Below are 20945 nucleotides of genomic sequence, written 5' to 3'. Positions count from 1 at the left end.
TTTAATTAGCACTATTTTCAATAAAATCTATTTTTTGACCAATCACATTAGATTGGTACACAGATTAGTGTACGATTATACTTATAACTATACTTTTCCTTTTTCAAATGGATCTTACACATTCTATAATTATAAATATCATTTCTCTAATATTTATTACTTAAAAAAATAACTACTTAAAATATGTCATATCGACACATGTGACTTAGGATAACAAAACATAGAACTAAGAGTATTATTTTTGAAAAATATTTTAGCTATAAATGAATTATATGAAAATAATTCTACAAATTAATATAACTTAATGTGATATGTCAGATTGTAAAATTATTTTTATTATAAATTAAATCTCACGAATTCTATGAATCCAGATTAATTTATAAATTTATTTTTATAAATTTTTTGTTTATGTAACAGTTCTCATTATTTTTGTACTAGATTGCAAAGAAATCGGTGAACCTATAAAAGATTTTATGCCATTAAGAGAAATTTTCTAAATTAATAAGACACCTTTGAAACGGCATAACTCAGCTGGGGAGTTGGGAGTTGCTAATAACTTTTCATTTCCGAAAACACCCACGGACGGTGTTGATGTGCAACTAATTAACTACCTTTCAGGGCGGAAAGTCCAATGCATAAAAGACCTTATTGGCCTTGACAATCGCGCACATATTACTCCTCTCTGTGACTCTTCGACAGTCTGATAGTTTCAAGCGCCGCTCCCATTCAGTCACACGCAGAGACTGACGAAGATCTGAGTTGAACAATGTCTACAGCTCTCCTCGCTAACGGCAATATCATCGACGCCAAGCCAGCCTCGGCTTCCGCCACCGGAAGAGTCGCCTCCGTTTACAGTGAGGTCCAAACGAGTCGTATCGAGCACGAGCTTCCGCTTCCCTCGGTTCTCAGAAGCTCCTTTAAAATAGTCGATGGCCCCGCTAGCTCCGCTGCTGGCAACCCAGGTCACTCTCGTACCTTCCACTTCTCGTTCTGATCCACGAGTCGTCGTTGATAAATCCGCATTAGTACACTTCGCTCTCTATTAACTTCGATACTGTTTGGTTGCCGAGAATGTTTGACGGACGGAAAACTACGATGACTCTTTGGATTTCTATTTCTTTCTTTTTTCGTTTTAGTGAATGTAAAAATACTTCCCAAGCAAAGAAGAGGAATGGAAAAACTCGAAGTTTCATTGTTTGTTTTTGTTCGTTCTTTTTCCTAGCTTTCAAACAGAGAATTGAGCCTTTTAATTTGTTTTTTCACTTGAATGTGTTGCGGTGTTTCCAGATGGGATTGCAAAACTATTTCCGAATCTGTTCGGGCAACCTTCGGCAATGCTGGTGCCGAGCGAATCCAATACGTTGAGGTCGGATCAGAAGTTGAAAATCGGCGTCGTTTTGTCTGGAGGCCAGGCTCCAGGAGGACACAATGTGATTTCTGGAATCTTTGGTGAGGATCTCATTATAAACGATAATTATACATCTTCTTTTATGCACGACCTGTTTCTATTTTCGATGGATATGATTTCATATGAATCCTTGTATTGGTGGCAGATTACTTGCAGGAACGCGCAAAAGGAAGCACATTGTACGGGTTCAAAGGCGGTCCTGCTGGGATCATGAAGTGCAAATATGTGGAACTAAGTACAGACTATATTTACCCGTACAGAAATCAGGTGAGTAAAATTGGTGTTATGTAGTATACTTTGGATATGCATGTGAATGAGATATTTTGAGTAGTAATAAAAGTTTGTGAGTTAAGATGAGATGAAATAGTTTATAAAAAAATGTGTATTTGGATAGAGAGATGAGATGAGATAGTTTTTAATTTTTGGGATTTGTGAGTCCCACTGTTCTATAGAGGGCCCAAATTGTGCACTGTTTATGTTAGAATTGTACTGTTCAAGCACTGTTTATGTCAGTTTTTAATATTTATTTACTGTTCATTTGAGTAGATGTTTTCAAAACTCTAAGAGAAAATATTGTATTTGGATAGCCAAAACTGCTGTACAATACAACTCTTTATGAGATGTTTTCATCTATATTGGCTAACCAAACCGGGCCTTAGTCGTCAATATAATTTGAGGTCTGAGAGTAGGAAAATTTAGCAATTGAAAATTTTTTATCAACCATTGGGTTGTATTGAAGTAGGTGAGTGGAGATGAAAATATTTAGCTGTATGCTAAATTGATGTATGTCATTGCCATATGCATATACAAAAATGTACGAGGAAGCTTAATGCAATAGTTTTACTCATTATATATCTAATTTAGTTATGGAGCTATACATGCACTCATCCTTGTTAAACTAATAAGATTATCACTTTTGTATTTTTTTGTGTTTATCAGGGTGGCTTCGATATGATTTGCAGTGGAAGAGACAAGATTGAAACTCCAGAGCAGGTGTGACTAATGTTTGGATTATTTAGGCTTTTTGTGTTGCGTTTATCTGTGCAAGACTAAATGAATGCAAATGGATATGATTTTTAGTTTAAGCAAGCTGAAGAAACTGCATTGAAGCTTGACTTGGATGGGCTTGTTGTTATTGGTGGCGATGACTCCAATACAAATGCCTGCCTCCTTGCCGAAAACTTCAGGTATGTTATATGGAACAATCTTCTTGTTGAAATACTATTGTTTCTAGTTTGAGTAATCTTTGCAAGTTGTTAATAAGTTTTGCATCACAATTTATTTTATTATCAGGAAAATCGCAGTTAATTATATCCTTGAAGGAAGGGGTGCACAGTATTAGTTTCGCTTGTAGTATGTAGAATGTAGCCTCGAACGGAGTTTTCGGTGGTGTCTCCGTTTTGTGGAAACAAGGGGTTGGGGTAATTACAGTTGCTTTGCTGCGGGGAGGAGCATTTTGTCCCAATTGGGCTTGGTGTATATTGGACGGACTTACGGGTCATTAGGCGTACTCTATTATGGGCTAGGTGTTCTCTCTTGTATGCATCCAGTAGTTCGTTACATTTATTGATATTAATAAATTTTTACTTAGCAAAAAGAAAGTATTAACTCATACAAAAAATTTTAAAAAAGCGTCTGAAGTTATCAATATCCCCCCTAGGTGCCTCATGTTGACAGAAGTAGACCTGACATTAAGTAAAATAGATTATGTGCCATGAAAAAAGCACATACCTCTCGGTGCTTACATGTCTCCCTTCAATTTTCCTAACTGTAACTCTGAAGTCACGAGAGCAGCCTCTTTTTGCCTCTGTATCAGAGCTCTCCTTAGCAACTCATAGAATAATTTTCCCCCCACTCTCTTCCTCGCATCTTTATTCATGCAAAAACACCTATCAATATTTGTCATCCCCTCGTCAAAATCAAGTTTAGAAGATTTTCAAGGGTGTACTGTCATTGTTTGTCTGATTCTCACTCTAGTTTCAAAGTGATCTATGGTTGAGCTTCCAGGGTGTTTAGCATCTTCTTGTGATTTGTCCCCTGGTATACTTGCATTCGCAATCATATCTGTGTAAGTTTTTCTGTATTATTTGTTTCATCAGGGGTAAAAATCTGAAAACTCGGGTGATTGGGTGCCCTAAGACCATCGATGGTGATCTGAAATGCAAAGAGGTTCCTACAAGTTTTGGGTTTGATACTGCTTGCAAGGTGATTATAACTAGAACTCAAAATCTATGCTCTGTTTTCTTATGTTTTGTTTTTCATGGTTTCATACTATGATGTTGATTATACGTGAGTTCCGTAATGTACGGTGATCTCATTTACTGAAAAGGTGTTTTATACCATCGTCTCTATGGTTAAGCAAACATTTTCATTATGAGGGACTTGAAAATCTTGCTTTTCGTTTATCATAGTTTGATATTTTTATTTGCTTGCAGATTTATGCAGAAATGATTGGTAATGTTATGGTTGATGCCCGATCAACTGGAAAGTATTATCATTGTACGTATCGTGTTTGATATATTTAAAAGTAGTGTCTGTTTTTTCTTTACTGTGAAATTGCATACGCATTTATGAGCTGTATCCATCTCTGAAAATTTTCTTTCTTATAATCTATTATGAAAAATATTAAGATTTTCGATGACAAACAAGTAAAGGAGAGAGCAACAACATAAATAAATCACCAATGAAGAGATGTACTACGTTTATAGTTTCGCACAAAAATCATTTTGAAACTAAGACTTTAGATGTAAAAGGGATTCGGGCTTGAGCATTTCTTATGCCCATTATACTCCATATTTTGTAAGTAGATTTTTTCTCTAACTTTTGTTTATTGCACATGGATTTAGATCTTGTGCCAAACCTCATAATTTTTTTTTTATATCTCGTTTTTAATTTATTTTATTTTATCTTCTCACTACATTCCAAAAACACAACTCTTTTACACAGCCTCTTTGCCGCGACATAAAAAAATCAAAGAAAATAAATACCTTATGATTAGTATATATGACAGCTTAAGGTTGATTTGCACTAACCTAACGCTATATACATAACTGGCATGAAAGCCAACAAAGACAGCCTTTTAAAACAATTATAAAATTGAGAGCTATAAATCAGATACATTCAATACAACTGACTTGGAAATGGCTGCCACAAAAAGTCTTGGATTGGTCACATAAAGGAAATAGTTTTTGTGGGATGTGGTGCAGTGCAGCGTGCCCTGCACATTCATATCTATTCCATCTACATCAATAAATATCTATCTTAGCTACTATCTTTCCTGAGTCAGTTTGCATTGAAATTACCAAGTTTATGGCTCTAATACCAGTAATGGCAATCAACTTATGAATACAATAAGCTTCGTGAGGCGTGATTCATGTATGCCATGCACCCTCATATCTATTCATGCTAGATCAGCATTATCTCATCAATTGTTCATCTGCTTTTGTGGTACTTTTTAGCAAAGTACTATTCACTGGGTCCATGTTTGCAGTTGTACGGCTTATGGGGCGTGCGGCTTCACACATCACTCTAGAGTGTGCCCTACAAACACATCCAAACATTACGATTATTGGAGAAGAGGTATCTTCATAAATATATTGTTTTGCTTTCAGATCACTTGTGGAGCCCGTTATAGCGGCTAATAAATGCTCAAGTTCAAATGAGAAATGTTAAGACTTTTGTTCTATCTTTGTGGCTATCAATCCAAGCATACTTGTTTATGACAATCAATTCAACATAAGACCTGACTAAGTCCAACCCAGAACCACCTAAAATATGCAGTTTCAGGTAGTCAGTTTAAGAACTGTCAACAAGTGAGTAGATGTGAGCTCCTCCTATTATCAGTGGACTGGATCTAGGCATGGTTTCCTGCTACCTACCTTCCTACCTATTCTGATCCAAGAAGAATTGCTTGATCTATATTTACTTTGTTTTACATCCTTACTTAAATCTCTAAGATTGCTTGTCCTCACCCACCTACAAGTATTGCTTCCCATCAAATAACTCAAAGCCACATCCCAACCATTCCTTTCTTAGCCTGCTCATTTTTGTTATATTTCTAGCTTCTCAGGACTTTCTTGCTCGTTTTTCTGTTTAAGTGTATCTCTTATATAATCCCTGTGTAATTGACCGGCGTTCACATTGTTATTATTATTAAATTTTGAACTTATGAAAAGATTCTTAGGAAACATAAGAGTCTAATTATGATGCCTCTTACTACAGGTTGCTGCTAAGAAGCTGACGTTGAAAAATGTGACTGACTATATTGTAGATGTAATCTGTAAACGTTCCAAACTTGGTTTTAACTATGGTGTTATACTTATTCCCGAAGGTCTAATTGATTTCATTCCCGAGGTAATGTTCAGGAATCTGATGCACTACTGTTTTACAAAGTAACGAATGCCCATAGCACTTTGTTGATATATAAACTACCATTACTTTCTTTGAGATATGTAGGTACAGCAGCTTATCGCAGAATTGAATGAAATCCTTGCCCATGATACTGTGGATGAAGGTGGGCTATGGAAAAAGAAACTTGCAAATCAATCTCTACAGCTTTTTGAATTTTTACCTCAAGCAATCCAGGAGCAGTTGATGCTTGAAAGAGATCCTCATGGAAATGTTCAGGTATTTGTTTATTTATATTATTATGCTGGTCTATGATTTGACGTCTTGTGATTTCCTAGTGATTGTTCACGTTGTATGTGTTTTCTAAAATTAGGTTGCCAAAATAGAAACTGAGAAAATGCTTATTCAAATGGCTGAAACCGAGTTGGAAAAGAGGAAGCAAGAAGGTGAATATAAAGTACAATTTAGAGGGCAGTCCCACTTTTTCGGGTACTTACTTTCTTTCCCTAAAATACATCATCATTTATTTCACAATTTTGTAATTGATCGATAGTGGGTGTGTATGTTTGGTGATTGTGATTTAGGCATTAGGTTGTTGGCTACCCTTGGGCCCTGATGGACCCGATGGTCCCGATGGTCCTCACTCATAGGCCTGATCATCCGGGTTCCAACCTGGAAATCCAGATAGACCCAAATCGGAACCCGGATTTTAAATCCGGGCCAAAACCCAGACCGGGTTATCCCGGGGGAGAAACGGGCCGGAACCCGGATGAATCCGGATTTTGAAAAAAACCGGATTCCGGATTTCAGATTGAACCTGGATCTTTTTTTTTTTTTTTCAAATGTATATCCAATATTTTATTTTTTTATAAAAAACAAAAGAACAAAAATTTGGGCGCCCAAACGATTGGCCCTGCGGTGCGTTGTTGCCCTCGATCAGAAGCCGATGGACGATGGGTTCACTCGCCCCACCCGGCCCTCCCACCCACATTGAAACACAACCGAAAAAGAACAACAAATCCAAAACCAACCCAAGTTTTTTCACCAAATCCGCTGATCTATCTAGAAAAAATCGCAACCTTCTACTCCGATGAGACCACGACGAGATCGTGGGTTTGAGCAAAGACCCATGTGCAGATGAGATCGTGCGTCTCATAGTTGGCAATATGGGTTTGAGCAAAGAACCGTGTGCAACGAGATCGTGGGTTTGAGCAAAGAACCGTGTGCAGATGAGATCGTGGGTCTCATAGTCAGCTATCTGTTGAGAGAGTGAGAGAGAGAGAGAGAGAGAGAGAGAGAGAGAGGAGACGGAGACGATCGAGACGGCTATCTGTTGAGAGAGTGAGAGAGACGATCGAGGGTTTCGTCTGTTGAGAGAGTGAGAGAGACGATCGAGGGTTTCGTCTATTGAGAGAGAGAGAGAGAGAGAGAGAGAGAGAGAGAGAGAGAGAGAGAGAGAGAGAGAGAGAGAGAGAGAGAGAGAGAGAGGGCTAGGGCTTTTTTAGTCTTTTATATACACAAACCCGGTTAACCGGGTTTTAAACCCGGGTCCGGACCGGATAATCCGGGTTTTCATAATCCGGGTTTCGGTCCGGATTTATTCCGGGCCGGAACCCGGAACCGGATTCCAGAATCCGGCCCGGATGAACAGTCCTACTCACTTATACCTAAACTTATATTCGTAAATGTGATCTTTTGCTTCTTATTCTCCACATATTTAGTTGCAATTTATATTGAGAAATATTTTTCAATATTCTTATCTCGGACATAAATTGATCATTTCTGCAGGTACGAAGGGAGATGTGGTTTGCCAACTAACTTCGATTCTAACTATTGCTATGCATTGGGTTTTGCTGCTGGAGCTCTCCTTCAGGGTGGGAAAACTGGGTTGATATCATCGGTCTGGGTTCCATCCCTTTCACTTTACCCATTATTCTTAAGGAGCTTAACCTCCATTCTTTTCTTCTATTTATAATTCCTTATACTTTTCTGTTGATTGCACATTTTGGTTCAAAGTTTAATTTGTGTTACTATGGCAGATGGGAAAGAGCATAGCTAAGCTAAATTTGTGATATGCTTTTCATTATGTCTCCAGGTTGGGAATTTGGCTGCTCCAGTTGAAGAATGGACAGTTGGTGGGACAGCATTGACTTCATTAATGGACGTGGAGAGAAGACATGGTATTGTCACCTTATACTTTCTTCCTCAAATTCTGCAGATGTAGTTTGTGCGAACTTTTCTTTCTTAGTTTTCCCTTCGTCTTTAATTTGGTGAACTGCTGAACAGAATACGCTGTATTCCATTATCTCTTTCAGCTAGCAGTATTTTAACTGGTATTCTATGCAAGTAAATACATTCAAGGTGGAAAGATATTTTCATGGATATGGATTTTTTCCATCGCTATGCTAAGCTTCAGAAGTTCTGAAGAAAATTATCTTGTCAAAGTATTTCAGGATTTCAATCTATAATAGAACTTCACTGTTTTTTCATGTTAGATATCTTCATTCTTTTTTCATCAATCGCTTGAGCTGTTTTTCATAATTTAATTATTATTTTTTTCAGGTAAGTTTAAGCCTGTGATAAAGAAGGCAATGGTGGAACTTGAAGGTAAGACTTTTTGGGGAAAAAACTTCTCAATATTCACTTACATATTAAGTTATAAGGATTAGTTGCAATATTTCTTTGGGTTCATGGTAGGCATGATAGTGTTTGGTTCGCCATGAAATATGATTCACTTTCTTTGCTATTCTCCCCAAATCTGAAACCAAGAAAAAGGTGATCAGCAAGTGAACTAACATGATGAATTTTCAGGGGCACCTTTCAAGAAATTTGCATCCATGCGGGACGAGTGGGCAGTGAAGAATTGCTACATCAGTCCTGGTTAGTCATTAATTTTGTATTCAACAACCATTATCTCTACCCACTTTTAGCAGTTTATAGTCTTGTTTTTCTTCGTTTATTTAGCCTGAATTTTCTCAGAAGATTGCCCTACTAAAAACTCGAGCGCAGCAAATGGACTTTTGACCCCGAAACCCAGTGTTGATAAAAAATAATAATAATAAAATAAAAATCGAGCACAACACCTCACATCATATTCCTAATCTTGATTTTGTTTTGCATTTTGCCTGCTAGTTGAATGGCTGATCTAAATCTGCTAATCAAGCCTTTAATTATTCTAATTGCAGGTCCTATCCAGTTTCAAGGTCCGGTATCAAATGCGGTTAATCATACCTTACTCCTCGAACTTGGAGTTCAGGCTTAGGAAAATTGTTGAATTCTTGCTTTGATGAGCGTTCATATATTTAGAGACTCAATTTAAATCTGTATCTTTGAGATTTATCTTTTGTTTCTAATTGGGAATATTGAGATTTTGGTGCAGATCCAAATTGATATTGGATATCAGTTACTTTTTTTAAAATAATTCAAAATAATAAAAATTATTTTCTTTCAAATCATATATTTATGTTCATTCTTACCTTATTAGTAAATATTTGATTTTAAGTTTGGAAGTGATTTTGATTTTAATTTTGACCAAATTTTTTGCAGGATTCTTATTTATTTATGTATTAATTTCTTATACAATAATTTAGATTTTTTCATTTTTAAAAAAATCTTCACAATTTCAAATTTTACAGCTATTTAAGTCCGACTTGTAGGTTTTATAAAATAATTTTTAATTTTATTATTAATTAATATTATTCAAAGTTGTTTTTTTTTTTTTTTTTTTTTTGTATTTTAGATAAATTCCTTGTCTTCTTCTTATAAATTATATGTTAAAACCAGCTGCAAAATAATTGTTAATCTATCCGGCATCAGATTTTTACCTTACTGTATGTGGAGGATGACCTACGGGGTAGTGTTGAATCATCTAATGGTGAATCTCAAATTTCTATCACATACTTCTTTCCTAGTTTGCTTCACGTGGGATGTTCTAATTCATTTGAAAAATCTGTTTTGTTACATGTTGAAACTTGGAAGTTGAAATGTAACGATCCAGTCTAATAATTTTAAGGTTGAGATATTAATAATTTTTATTAGATCTAAATTTTAAAAGAAATCTAACTTGTTCAATAAATAATAAATGAGATTTAATCTAATTATTGAGCCTAATTAAAATTCATAATGAATCTTAATAATTTATCTCTTGTGAGCTTATCTAATGTGGTCTATTAAATTATCATGACAGAGTCAAACTCTTCACATTAAAACTATTTAATCGAGCCCAACTCAAACTAGTCGTAACCTTCCCCCAAATCTCTGTATAAATATATCCCCTCTACGTGTTATTTGGAAGAATGAAGAAATTAAAAATAAAAATAAAAAAAAGGAACCATAAACCTCCTAGTCTAGGACTGGGATCAATTTTGTATTGGAATTTGTAGGAAACAACACTACAAGATAATTAGCTGAATCATAAATCAGGATTAGCAATATATATTATTATTAAAACCAGTTTTTTTGAAATCAATGTTTATTTACAACGCATGTCATTATATTTGTAAGCACATCATTCACCATGTTTCATTTCACATATTATTGTTATATATGTATTATGCATCTCATGTTGCATAAGACATGTAAGTTTTCATAAAACTAAATGTAAGATAAGCTCAAATAAGTTAACAAGATAACCATTAGATGCATGGTACCAATGCGATTTATAGATAAATGTGCAAGTCATGGAACTAAGCGTGGTCTACCATAATATGCTAAAATATTATTAGCAGCTCCCCTCGCGACTATAGGATGTGGGGTCAATACACAATCTTGCACATAGGGTTAAGTGAATGAATCAGTAAGATAAGTATGATAAGTTAGATAATTTAAAACAACTTGTGCATGACATAAACATACACATAAACGATCATGATTTTAAGTTTTTAGAATAAAATATTTTTTGAAAAATACTATGTTAAGTATATTTACGTTATGATGGATTCTTTACCAAGTCATCGATTCATTTTAGTTTGTTTTTATGTTTTTAAACCACCATAGGTCAAAATATTTATGAAAATAGAGCTGCAGAACAGAACTTGATTCAAGGAGGCATGATAGAGACCTAGATCACATACAGAGATTTTAAGTTATGATTTTTATGGTATAAATTTTGAGAAATTTTAATGAATACTTACGCGCACTTTCTTTTATGATCTCAGTATTTTAATAAAGAATTATTTTGTTTATAGAATTTTTATATCTTGTGCTTCCTTTAAAATGAGTACTGTTACATCCACAAAAAAATTATATAAAATAATCTCACAATCTGATATAATTTTATTCAATATGTTAAATCTGTGATTTTACAATATAACGAACCATATTAAGCCATATCACTTTGTGAAATTACTTTTACGTAATTCGTTTATGATAAGAGTATTTCCCTTCCATTAAATCCCAACAATTATTTTCATTTATTTTCCAGGCAACGTGATTTAAATTATAAATTTATAACCGAAATCATGGTTCCACCAAAGGGTTGTAGATTCCACAATAAATATTCGGATTTTTAAAGCAGTAAGTGTTGATTTATGAAATCTCGATCATTGAATGTAATAAGGGATTGTCATTAACAAAATCACATCCATGATGATTTCATCAACTTTTACCAATCAAATTCGGAATGATACTTCAGCCGGTAAGAACAGGACAGAAACGTTTTCAGTATGAAGTATGCCATTGCCGAGAAAAGAAAAGAAAAATCATGGGGATCTCTCTCTCTCTCTGTGTAACAGGGACCATAGAATTTATGAACTCGAATGTAATTAGAAAAATGCTAGGTAGACCGATGGTCTACCGAAGCATTTGCACCGATAGGTGTTTTTTTTTTTTCCCTCTTAACTGTTAAGAAATAAATTAAATTAATTTTTTTAACTGTTAAGAAATATTTTTCTTAATATTTAAAATTTAAAAATAAAAAACTATTTTAGTGATGATAGATCAACTCCATCGATCAACTTGTCGATCTTCGTAAAACTGTCCTGGTAATTACATCCCTAGAAGTCAACTAAAGTTACTTTTAGCTCAAACTCGAATCCTTCCAAACAAGAGGGACGACTTTTAGGTACTTGGCTTATGGCTATTATTGACACACATGATCTGGATTAATTACTGCTCAAAAATATCGCCTAATCCCGATTAGTCTTATCTCTTGGGAGTGGAGCCCATAACATGATGCTCTCTCGGCTTCTGCAGTATCAAATGAAAAAGAACCAGAAAAAAATTACAGAATTTCTGTGCATTACTCTGCCTTGAAAGCTTTGCTGTTCGCTGAAATTGGCAGCTTGTGCCGTGCGCTGACTACTCTCACTTTGATGCAGCCCAAAAGGATTAATCACTTTTATCTTTCTTTCTTTCTTTCTCAGCAGACAGCACGACAGACAGACAGAGGGCTTGCCTTTTTATATGCTTGGCCCTCTGAATCACGTGCTGGCACTCGCTATGTTCTCTTGCCATGGCGTTGTGGATCACCTTTTAGATTTATGAGACGCTCTTCACACACCCTTTTGTAATGATACAAAGTTTCATTACAAAGAATCAGATGGGGGTGGGGTGGGGTAACTTATTAAGGGAAATGATGTCGAGTTGGAGTTTGGATTAATTCCAATAAAAATTGGTCAACAAAAGCTGCACTTGGTTTAATCATTTTCAAGTGTTTTAACAGATTATTAGGACAAAGTTACATTTGAAGTGTTAGGCGAGGAAAGAATGATGCATGATCACAAAAGGTCCATGTGAATATGTGATATAAGGCGACATAATTTATAATTAAATTATACGTACTCTTTAGGATATTGAAATAAGGCTCTTAAGGAGACTATTGTAATCAACAAGAAGTTTCAACCACGAATTGAGATTTATGCTAAATGGGTCCCATATATTGATGCAATGGTAATAAATCTCTGCAACCTTCCTGATAAAAGCTGTCATGGTCATCTTCGCCATCAAACGGTCCTTCGTACACAAACCTTCTAAATTTGAATCATTCACACATGTTTTTTTTTTTTTTTTTTTTTTTTGAGTGATAAAGTAAGTATTTTTTTTATATTAATGTTGTGAATTTTATTTTCTTAAAAAGGTATTTAAGAATATTTTAATAATACATAAAATAAAATAATTGCACTTGTCGGACCAAAGGCGGAGTGTTCACACATGGTGCTAAAGTACTTTTGTTTTATTTTTTAATGAATTAGGCATGTGAGACCCCCGACCTGCATAATCGCAATTGGTTTCAATTTGGAAAAACTTGATTTAAAATGGTACGTTGAAGTCACGTCTTGGCAATGATTGAAACCCAGGTTTTGTTGAGAGGCATCTATGGTGAATTTAATTTTTATATATCTATTACACATTCCTCTCTCGCTTACTATGGTAACCAAAGGCGGTAAGGATATATGGTGAGCCTTCTTTGTACTGTATGGTTGAGGTCAAATTTTTAGTCCTAAATCTCACCCCCTTATATCTTAATTTATTTATTTATTTATTTTAAATATATCTTAATTTATTTATTGAAATATTTGCTTTGTCAAATATATATATATATATATGGTAACCAAAATTTTGATATTTAAAATTATTAGTGCAAACAAAAATTTACAGAATATAGATGTTATATTTTAGATCTGGTTTGTATATAAAAGTCTCTCTGACTCATTTCAATTTATTTTATTTAATTATTATAATTTTTTAAAATTTTCACACAAAATATAATACATAATTTAAATTTTATAAATCTCAAAATAATAATAATATTAAAAAATAATATTATAATAATATTTTCCTCAACTTCCAATTTTTATTTTAACTTATCTCATCTCAACTCATTATCCAAACCTTTCATATTGTTTCGCTTACCAACTTGAAAAATTTCTGAAAAACTAAATAGATAAAATTGTTTTAAATGAAAAATATATATATCAATTTTTTGATCTTATTAATTCACTTTGTAATGTATGAGTGAAATTTTAACCAAACATACCCAGATCTTAAAATATATGTATATCTACATAAATTATATTTTCTTTGAAACATGACTCTTTAAAAAAAGAAGTCAAGGGCCTGATGATCGAGAAAGAGGAAAATGGCGAAACCCAATGCCTAGTGCCATGAACCGTGTGGTCCAAGTCCATAAATGCTTTGCCCGACCACCGAACTATTATACCAACTATTTGGAGAAAGTGTTAGTACCATCACTATAAAATTTTTAAAATTTTTTAAATATATATAAATTGATATAATTTTATATAATAATTAAATAAATTTTATAATAAAAATAATTTTATAATCTGATATATAATATTAAGATATATTAATTTGAGAGTTTATATTTATGAAAACTTTTTTAATTAAAATATTTTTGTTTAATAAAAATAACTTCTAAGACTATCTTTATCTTAAGTCATACTCGATACATTTAAAAAATGTTATGTACACCATTCCTTTCCTTTTATTTTCCATCCATTTTAATCCCATTATCAAAGACAATATAATGGGATTAGTACACTATTCCCATCATGAAAGAGAAAAAAAAAATTGGATTTGAAATCTTCTTTTTAGCTTTCTTTAGCAACAGAACTCCCTAAAAAAAATTGTACGGAATTAATTAAGCATATAGTATAGGTATATTCTTGCATTATATTTTCATTGTCAAAATCACCTTTCCCACCGTAAAGGAACCTACCTGTCTCGCCTATATCCTTATGTTTGCCATCCTTTTTTGCTCTTTTTGTCAAGCCATTCGAATCCAGATTCTCCATGCATGCTGTAAAAGCCATTTATTTATATACAACGCACAGAGAGAGAGAGAGAGAGAGAGAGGGTGACGGCCCCATGCCCTTTTGAACTCGTCTCTAGTAACGATACACATTCTCTGGATTTCCAGTCTTGCATTTTTGGACCCTCTCTAAAATATTAATAACGTATGTATATATACATACAAACACACACACATTATCCTTTCGAGATATTTACCAACTACAGTACTACTACATGTCAACGCAAAATCATTGTTTGCTTTTAAAAATAGAATAAAGTAGGATAGATAATGAAAAATTGTGCAGGAGATGGATGTGGAGATGCGTGAGTAGTGGGGATCGAGTGACCGCCCGCCTAGAAGCAAACACAAGTAGTGCAGATCGATCGAAGATGGAAGAAACAAAATGTAGCTAGCTAGCTAATTAATGGGAAGTTTCTGTAACCACACGCAAAGGCAGGCTGGCTGGCTGGCTCTTTACTCATGATCTGTAACTTGCATCTCATGTTCTTGTCCTTGTCTTTTTCGTTTTTGCCTTTACATGTTTGGATTTCACCAAAAAAAAAATCAGTAAATTGGGATTCGTATGATCGATGGAGTCTGATATAGGCAGCATACATGTCTTCCATTTTCACAGGACCGTAGGAAGTTGGATGCAACACAACATATATAGTTACACAGATAGGAACAAAGGCCAGGCCACGTGGCTGTTGCTCTCAACAAATGTCTGTTTGGAGCGTTGGTAGGACCCTTCCCATTAACGCAATAATGATTTTTTTTTTTTTTTTTGCCTGCACATGGCTCATCATCATTTCGCCTACGAACAAACGCCATTAACTCGAGGGCAAAATCCCGTCCGGCCTTTCCTATCTCTCTACCATTCCCCCTCCTCCAGTTTTTCTAAGGTGGGGGACAATGAGGTGAACTCCTTGCATGAATTGTCTAAATGGCCTAATGCCTCGTATATACTAAACTATTTGAAAACAAACGTCCAAGATATATAATTGAGCGCTACTACGTACCCTTAATGATGTCTTTACATAGGACATGACCACCTAATTTGCAAACAATTAATCCTACTGACCCCTGATAGCCCCATCATCCTTAACTACTGGATTCCATCTAAGGTTGTCACCTTCTGCAACTTAATTTGTGTTTGATATTTGCAGATTTCCAAGTACCGTGTGATCTTACACCTAAATCTTCTGCCCCATCCCATGGTGTAAATTAAAACGAGTACCTATCTGTTGAAAATTAAGGGTGGTCCACTCATGTACAATTCAAGCCAACATGTTGTTTAAATTAAAGTCATTAAAATGATTCTCTAGATATTTAGATCATATGGATACTATGGATGGGTGCATGAATCAAAACGACATGAGATTCCACCGGTCATATTAGCGAAAACAGCAATATTAATGTACATTCTCTATTCAGATAAGAGTAGAGAGTAGTATTAAAACTAGCTATATATATATCATGTCACTTAATCTTCATCCATCTTAGAACAATCCATTTGTTTTGAAAAGATGGTACAGATTTGTCGTCGTTGGAAATATTGGCAATGTGGGGTCTCTGCTTTCTGGTCCGGTGGTTCGGGTTATTGACATGCAAGCTGTCTATTTTTTTTTCTTTTTTTTTTATTATTTTTTATCTTCTTCCACAAAGTCATAAACTTCCAACTACATGGAGTGATTTAATATTTATTATTTATTCTCTCCAAGCAATATATTATTTCCCAAGAGAAAAGCTTGAAATCATTAAATTTATATGATTTAAGAATCTCTAAGACATCATTTAATTCTGACGTATTCAACCACACATATGATCATCGTATAATCATTAATCAGGAATAAGGCGATCGATGTATTATCTTATGTTATTTGGTTGAGGTTTGAGTTTCTTAAATAATTTTAAAATATATCAATATCATATTTTTGAAATATAGTATGGAGTTAATTAGGAAGTTGAGAGGAAACATCATGGGTGGGGGGTTCATGTGGTGAATCAAGATTGAATTGGATGTCAACGCTCAGGAATTAAGCTCCATGAATGTTTGCCATTTGGCATTTCCCCCACATCATCTTGACATGACACCACTCTCCCTTTGGTCACTAGTGAAAGATAGAAACGGATGCCTTTTTCGCTTTATCTTATTCACAGTAACGTATGCCTACATTAATCAAACACCTTTTTTTTTTTCTTTTTTTTATCATCTTTCATCTGAATACGAGTCCCCAAAAACCAAGATTCAAGAATTAGATTGGCCGTTTCTGAGTTCTAAACATAAGTCTACAACTTCCCGGCAAACATCTTGTCATCTACTACTAGAATCAACTTTTACTAGTACTGCGAGATCCAGATTTTTGGTGGGCTATGTAAATATATAGTGAGTATACTAGATACCATATTTTTTTTATAAAAAATATATATATTTTAAGTGTGTGTAATTTAAATAATAAGATGAGATGAAATGATTTTAGATAAAAGTTAAATAAAATATTATTTTTATATTATTATTATTTTAATATTTGAAAAAGTTAAAATTATTTATTATATTTTATGTGAAAATCTAATAAAGTTGTAATGATGAGATGATATGAAACTGTTTCTGTATCCAAACTAGGCCTTATTCTTCTTAAACTAACTAAATTTTTCTATTCATCATTCATATACCACATATTTAATAAAAGAAAAAAATTAAAATAAATGTGGTGCGTGTAAACTCATAATGTAAAGCTCATAATGTAAACTTTTTAGGCAATTAGTAAACTTGAATAATAATATACTTCTATGAATTGTTGTATAGAAAATATTTCACCCAAAATATTCTAACATGACCCACTAATTATTCTCTAAGAGTTTTTATATTCGGTGCTCCAAATCACTGTTATACTTAAAATTTAGAGAGTCAGGTTAATTTTTTTGCAAAATAAACACTTTATTCGGTTCTCTATTTTAAAATATAGATTTAGGATGTAAACAGTGACTCTCTATATTTGAAGAGTCACGATTCATCTCCTAAATTAATTTATATATGTTGCCCAGATGACTAACACAAGAGAGAAGTGAATTGAGTTGTATTAAAAAAAATAACAATTATAAATCAAATATAAAATATAAAATATAAACAAAATATGAAATAACAATAAATATAAAGAGTAAAGGTAAGAGAGAAGCAAACTCAGTATGTTAACGAGGTTCGGCCTCACTGCCTACGTCCTCGCCTCAAGCTACCCCTTGAGGATTCTCAAATTCACTATTCAACCTCCTTCAGGTAGAGATAGAAACCTATTACACCTTTAAACAACACCGCTGCAAAGGATCCGTGTAGAACACTCTCTACACTTGCAATCACCTTACACGTGGTGATTCAACTATTCCCCGTGTAGAATACTTTCTACACGCACAAGGGTTATACACACCCTTTTTCTGATACAAAAGCTGATAGTGGGTAGGTTATCAGAAAATACTCCTCAATGAGTGAAATAAGAATAATACAGCGCAAACTATATCTCTCAAAATGAACAAGGATTAAGGCTCAATGCTTAGAGAAGAGAGAATGAAAGTTTTGAATGAATGTTGTATGCTCTTGGTGTTGTAAATGTGAAACTCTCAAATGATCTATTTATAGGCATATGAGACTTCATATTCAAATTTAAAAAGATTCACATGTTAAAGACAACATCATTCACTTTTTCAAAAAATTCAAATAAAAGGTTCTTCTTTTTCAATTGTCAAAGATAACATCATTCACTTTTTAAAAAAAATCAAACCTAATTTTTTACTTTTGGCATATGACAAAATGAGCACACTTTCCTTTTTAAAAAATTCAAACCTAATCTTTTACTTTTTGCATATGACAAAATGAGCACACTTTACTTTTCAAATTTTTCAAACAAAATCATCTATCTTTTGTATAAGTCCAAAAAAGTATCAATCACTTTTGAAAATATTCAAATAAAACATTCACATGTGAAAGATGACAATCAATCATCTTTAATATTTTTAAAATTTAACCCTTTAATCAAGTCATACACATGTAAAAGATGGAAATCAATCATCTTTCAAAATTTTCAAATTTAATTTTCAAAAATATTCATGCACATGTAAAAAATGTATTTTAATGTTTTATGATAAAATATTAATTTTGAGCATTAATCCTAATTTCGAATTTTGAAGAAATTTACAACATTACTCTATAATTTTAATGTGAACTTATTCCCTTTTTGCTCATGCTTGTTTCCTTGATGTGCTTGACTCTATTGTGTAGACAACTTGAGTTTGAGACTTCTTTATTCTTTGAATTCATTTGTTATCATCAAAATCTATGTGTAAATATATAATTACACAAAATTTGAAATCTTGGGTTCAACAATATATATATATTTTTTAATTTTATAAAAAAATAGTTAAAGATGTATATATAAAATAGTATAAATAATAATAAAGAAAGAACAAAAAATTATTTTAATTAAATAAAAAAAGTATAAAAAATAAGATGTTGGAAATTTTTTAAAACAAAGGAGTAAAATTTATAAAAAGTATAATTTCTAACTAAAATTTTAAAAAATTTATAATAAACGGGACGTGAATCTATGGGTTAAAAGTTAAAACTTCAAAAGTATAAACGGACCATCGTTTTCGGTGTTGTTTTATAACGTGTGACATTGCTCCTTCCATGCACTCATCCCCCAAGGGCCAAAACTCTTTCTCTCTCTCTCTCTCGTCTTTTATTACTCATTCTCCTTTCTTTATTGCCCGAGCAGGTGGGTCACTGAAACTCTGAACTAACCTCGTTAAACGGAGAAACTTCCTCCCCACTCACCTTCACTTTCTCTCTCATTCTCCTTCCATGGATAGCCCAAGTGTGACCACAGAGGTCCGAACCCTCTGCCCCAGTAGCAGTGGAAGACGAAGCAGCTTTTCCGCGTCGCCCGAGTTCGAGTTCTGGATGGTCCGAAACCCGTCTTTCCCACAGCCCAATCTCCTCTCCGCCGACGAACTCTTTGTAGACGGTGTCCTCCTCCCTCTCCACCTTCTCCCCCACCACCACCCGGAGCCAACACAAGAGCCCGACCCAGATCCTCCCAACTCAACCCCAGCTGTTACAAACCCAGAGCCAACACGACCAGAGAGCTCACCCGCGGCAATCACCGAGTCAACCACTGTATTGACCGGGTCGAAGCGGTGGAGAGACATTTTCAAGAAGAGTAGCACGAAAAACCCAGAAGGTAAAGAGAAAGAAAAGGAAAAAGATAGAGAAAAAAAGAAGACGGAGAAAGAGAGAAAGAGTGGTGGCGGCGGCGGCGGCGGAGCGAGCTCGGCCGAGTTGAACATCAATATATGGCCATTTTCGCGGAGCAGATCAGCCGGGAATGCTGGGACTCGACCAAAGTTCGTAACCGGGGCTCCGGGAACCCGGAAGGTGAACAGCGCGCCATGCTCACGCAGTAACTCGGCGGGTGAGTCCAAGTCGAAGAAGTGGCCGAGCAGTCCGGGACGTGGGGGTGTCCATCTGGGTCGGAGCAGCCCTGTTTGGCAGGTTCGCCGGGGTGGCGGCTCGGGCGTAAAGAGCTCCGATCCGGCGGCTCGTGGTGCCGAGGGAGCGGCCAAAAAAGATGTACCCGAGAATCGCAGGAGCAGAACCGCCGCCAACGGAGGAAGTAGCTTGCCGAAAGCTAGGGTTTTGAACTTGAACGTCCCGATTTGCATTGGATATGGACACCATTTGAGCTGTGGAAGCGATGAGAATAGCACTATCAGTGGCGGCAATAATAGCCATCGTATCATAAGCAGTGGTGGCACCGACGGCAGTAAGAGTGGCAACGTTGGAAATGGTGGTAATCTTTACAACCTGCGAAGCCTCTTCACTAAGAAGGTGTATTAAATTGAAAGTAATTAATTAAAACTCTCACAGATTATTTCTCTGATAGTTGAGAGATTAATTTGTTTTTTTTGTAATGTTTTCTTTTGTAAACAAATAATTAGTTTGTTAATTTCATGTGTAAAAGTAGCTTTTCTAACCTTTTTTCTCTCCCTTGTATTTGAGTTAGACAATGTTATGCTCCATTGTAACAATGGGGTTCTGATATATGTGTGCATGATGACAATTCCATGGGTATATGACATCATTATCTGCATCATAAATAGCTTTCCTTTCCATGCACTTAACAGGGGAGTATTGGAAAAGAAAAATAAAGACGAAAGGGAAAAGTGGTTCAGCTTTTCTTCCCTTTTAAGTTTGTTGCTTCTACCGCCACCTCTTCTTTCCTTCTAATAAAATTTGTTTTGTTTTTTTAGTAATGGTTCTTTATGTGTATAATCTTTGTTAGATTTTAATACAAGATAGGATGAAAATTGGAATTATGTTTAAGAATTGTTTTGCTAGAGCCAAGCCCTAATACAAATGATAACATGTTGCTAACCATTTAAGAGTGA

The 20945-nt window shown here is 34.5% G+C and overlaps 2 protein-coding genes across 2 annotated transcripts; both read left to right on the top strand.

Annotated features, from left to right (window-relative positions):
* Positions 1 to 673: 673 nt before the first annotated feature.
* Positions 674 to 9210, top strand: LOC122277769 (pyrophosphate--fructose 6-phosphate 1-phosphotransferase subunit beta). Its single transcript, XM_043087900.1, has 16 exons — positions 674 to 962; positions 1288 to 1449; positions 1554 to 1675; positions 2348 to 2401; positions 2489 to 2595; positions 3508 to 3613; positions 3844 to 3907; positions 4899 to 4987; positions 5630 to 5761; positions 5864 to 6034; positions 6129 to 6244; positions 7544 to 7655; positions 7851 to 7935; positions 8318 to 8362; positions 8567 to 8635; positions 8941 to 9210. Exons 1-16 carry the CDS (start codon positions 767 to 769, stop codon positions 9015 to 9017), a joined length of 1707 nt encoding a protein of 568 aa, XP_042943834.1. The 5' UTR covers positions 674 to 766; the 3' UTR covers positions 9018 to 9210.
* A 9961-nt stretch (positions 9211 to 19171) lies between these two features.
* On the top strand, positions 19172 to 20647 carry LOC122274968. Its single transcript, XM_043083852.1, has one exon. It carries the CDS (start codon positions 19360 to 19362, stop codon positions 20392 to 20394), a length of 1035 nt encoding a protein of 344 aa, XP_042939786.1. The 5' UTR covers positions 19172 to 19359; the 3' UTR covers positions 20395 to 20647.
* Positions 20648 to 20945: the final 298 nt, after the last annotated feature.

The sequence above is a fragment of the Carya illinoinensis genome, chromosome 9 (assembly GCF_018687715.1).
Source record: "Carya illinoinensis cultivar Pawnee chromosome 9, C.illinoinensisPawnee_v1, whole genome shotgun sequence".
Taxonomy (NCBI): Eukaryota; Viridiplantae; Streptophyta; class Magnoliopsida; order Fagales; family Juglandaceae; genus Carya; species Carya illinoinensis.
This window is presented reverse-complemented; position numbering and strand designations above follow the sequence as displayed.

What these genes read in the sequence shown, in the direction of transcription:
- LOC122277769 (XM_043087900.1), top strand. Translation starts at nt 767, where the DNA reads ATGTCTACAGCTCTCCTCGCTAACGGCAATATCATCGACGCCAAGCCA. An exon ending in TTACGATTATTGGAGAAGAG is followed by an intron (nt 4,988 to 5,629) that starts GTATCTTCATAA and finishes CTCTTACTACAG; the next exon opens with GTTGCTGCTAAGAAGCTGAC. An exon ending in ATCCTCATGGAAATGTTCAG is followed by an intron (nt 6,035 to 6,128) that starts GTATTTGTTTAT and finishes TTCTAAAATTAG; the next exon opens with GTTGCCAAAATAGAAACTGA.
- LOC122274968 (XM_043083852.1), top strand. Translation starts at nt 19,360, where the DNA reads ATGGATAGCCCAAGTGTGACCACAGAGGTCCGAACCCTCTGCCCCAGT.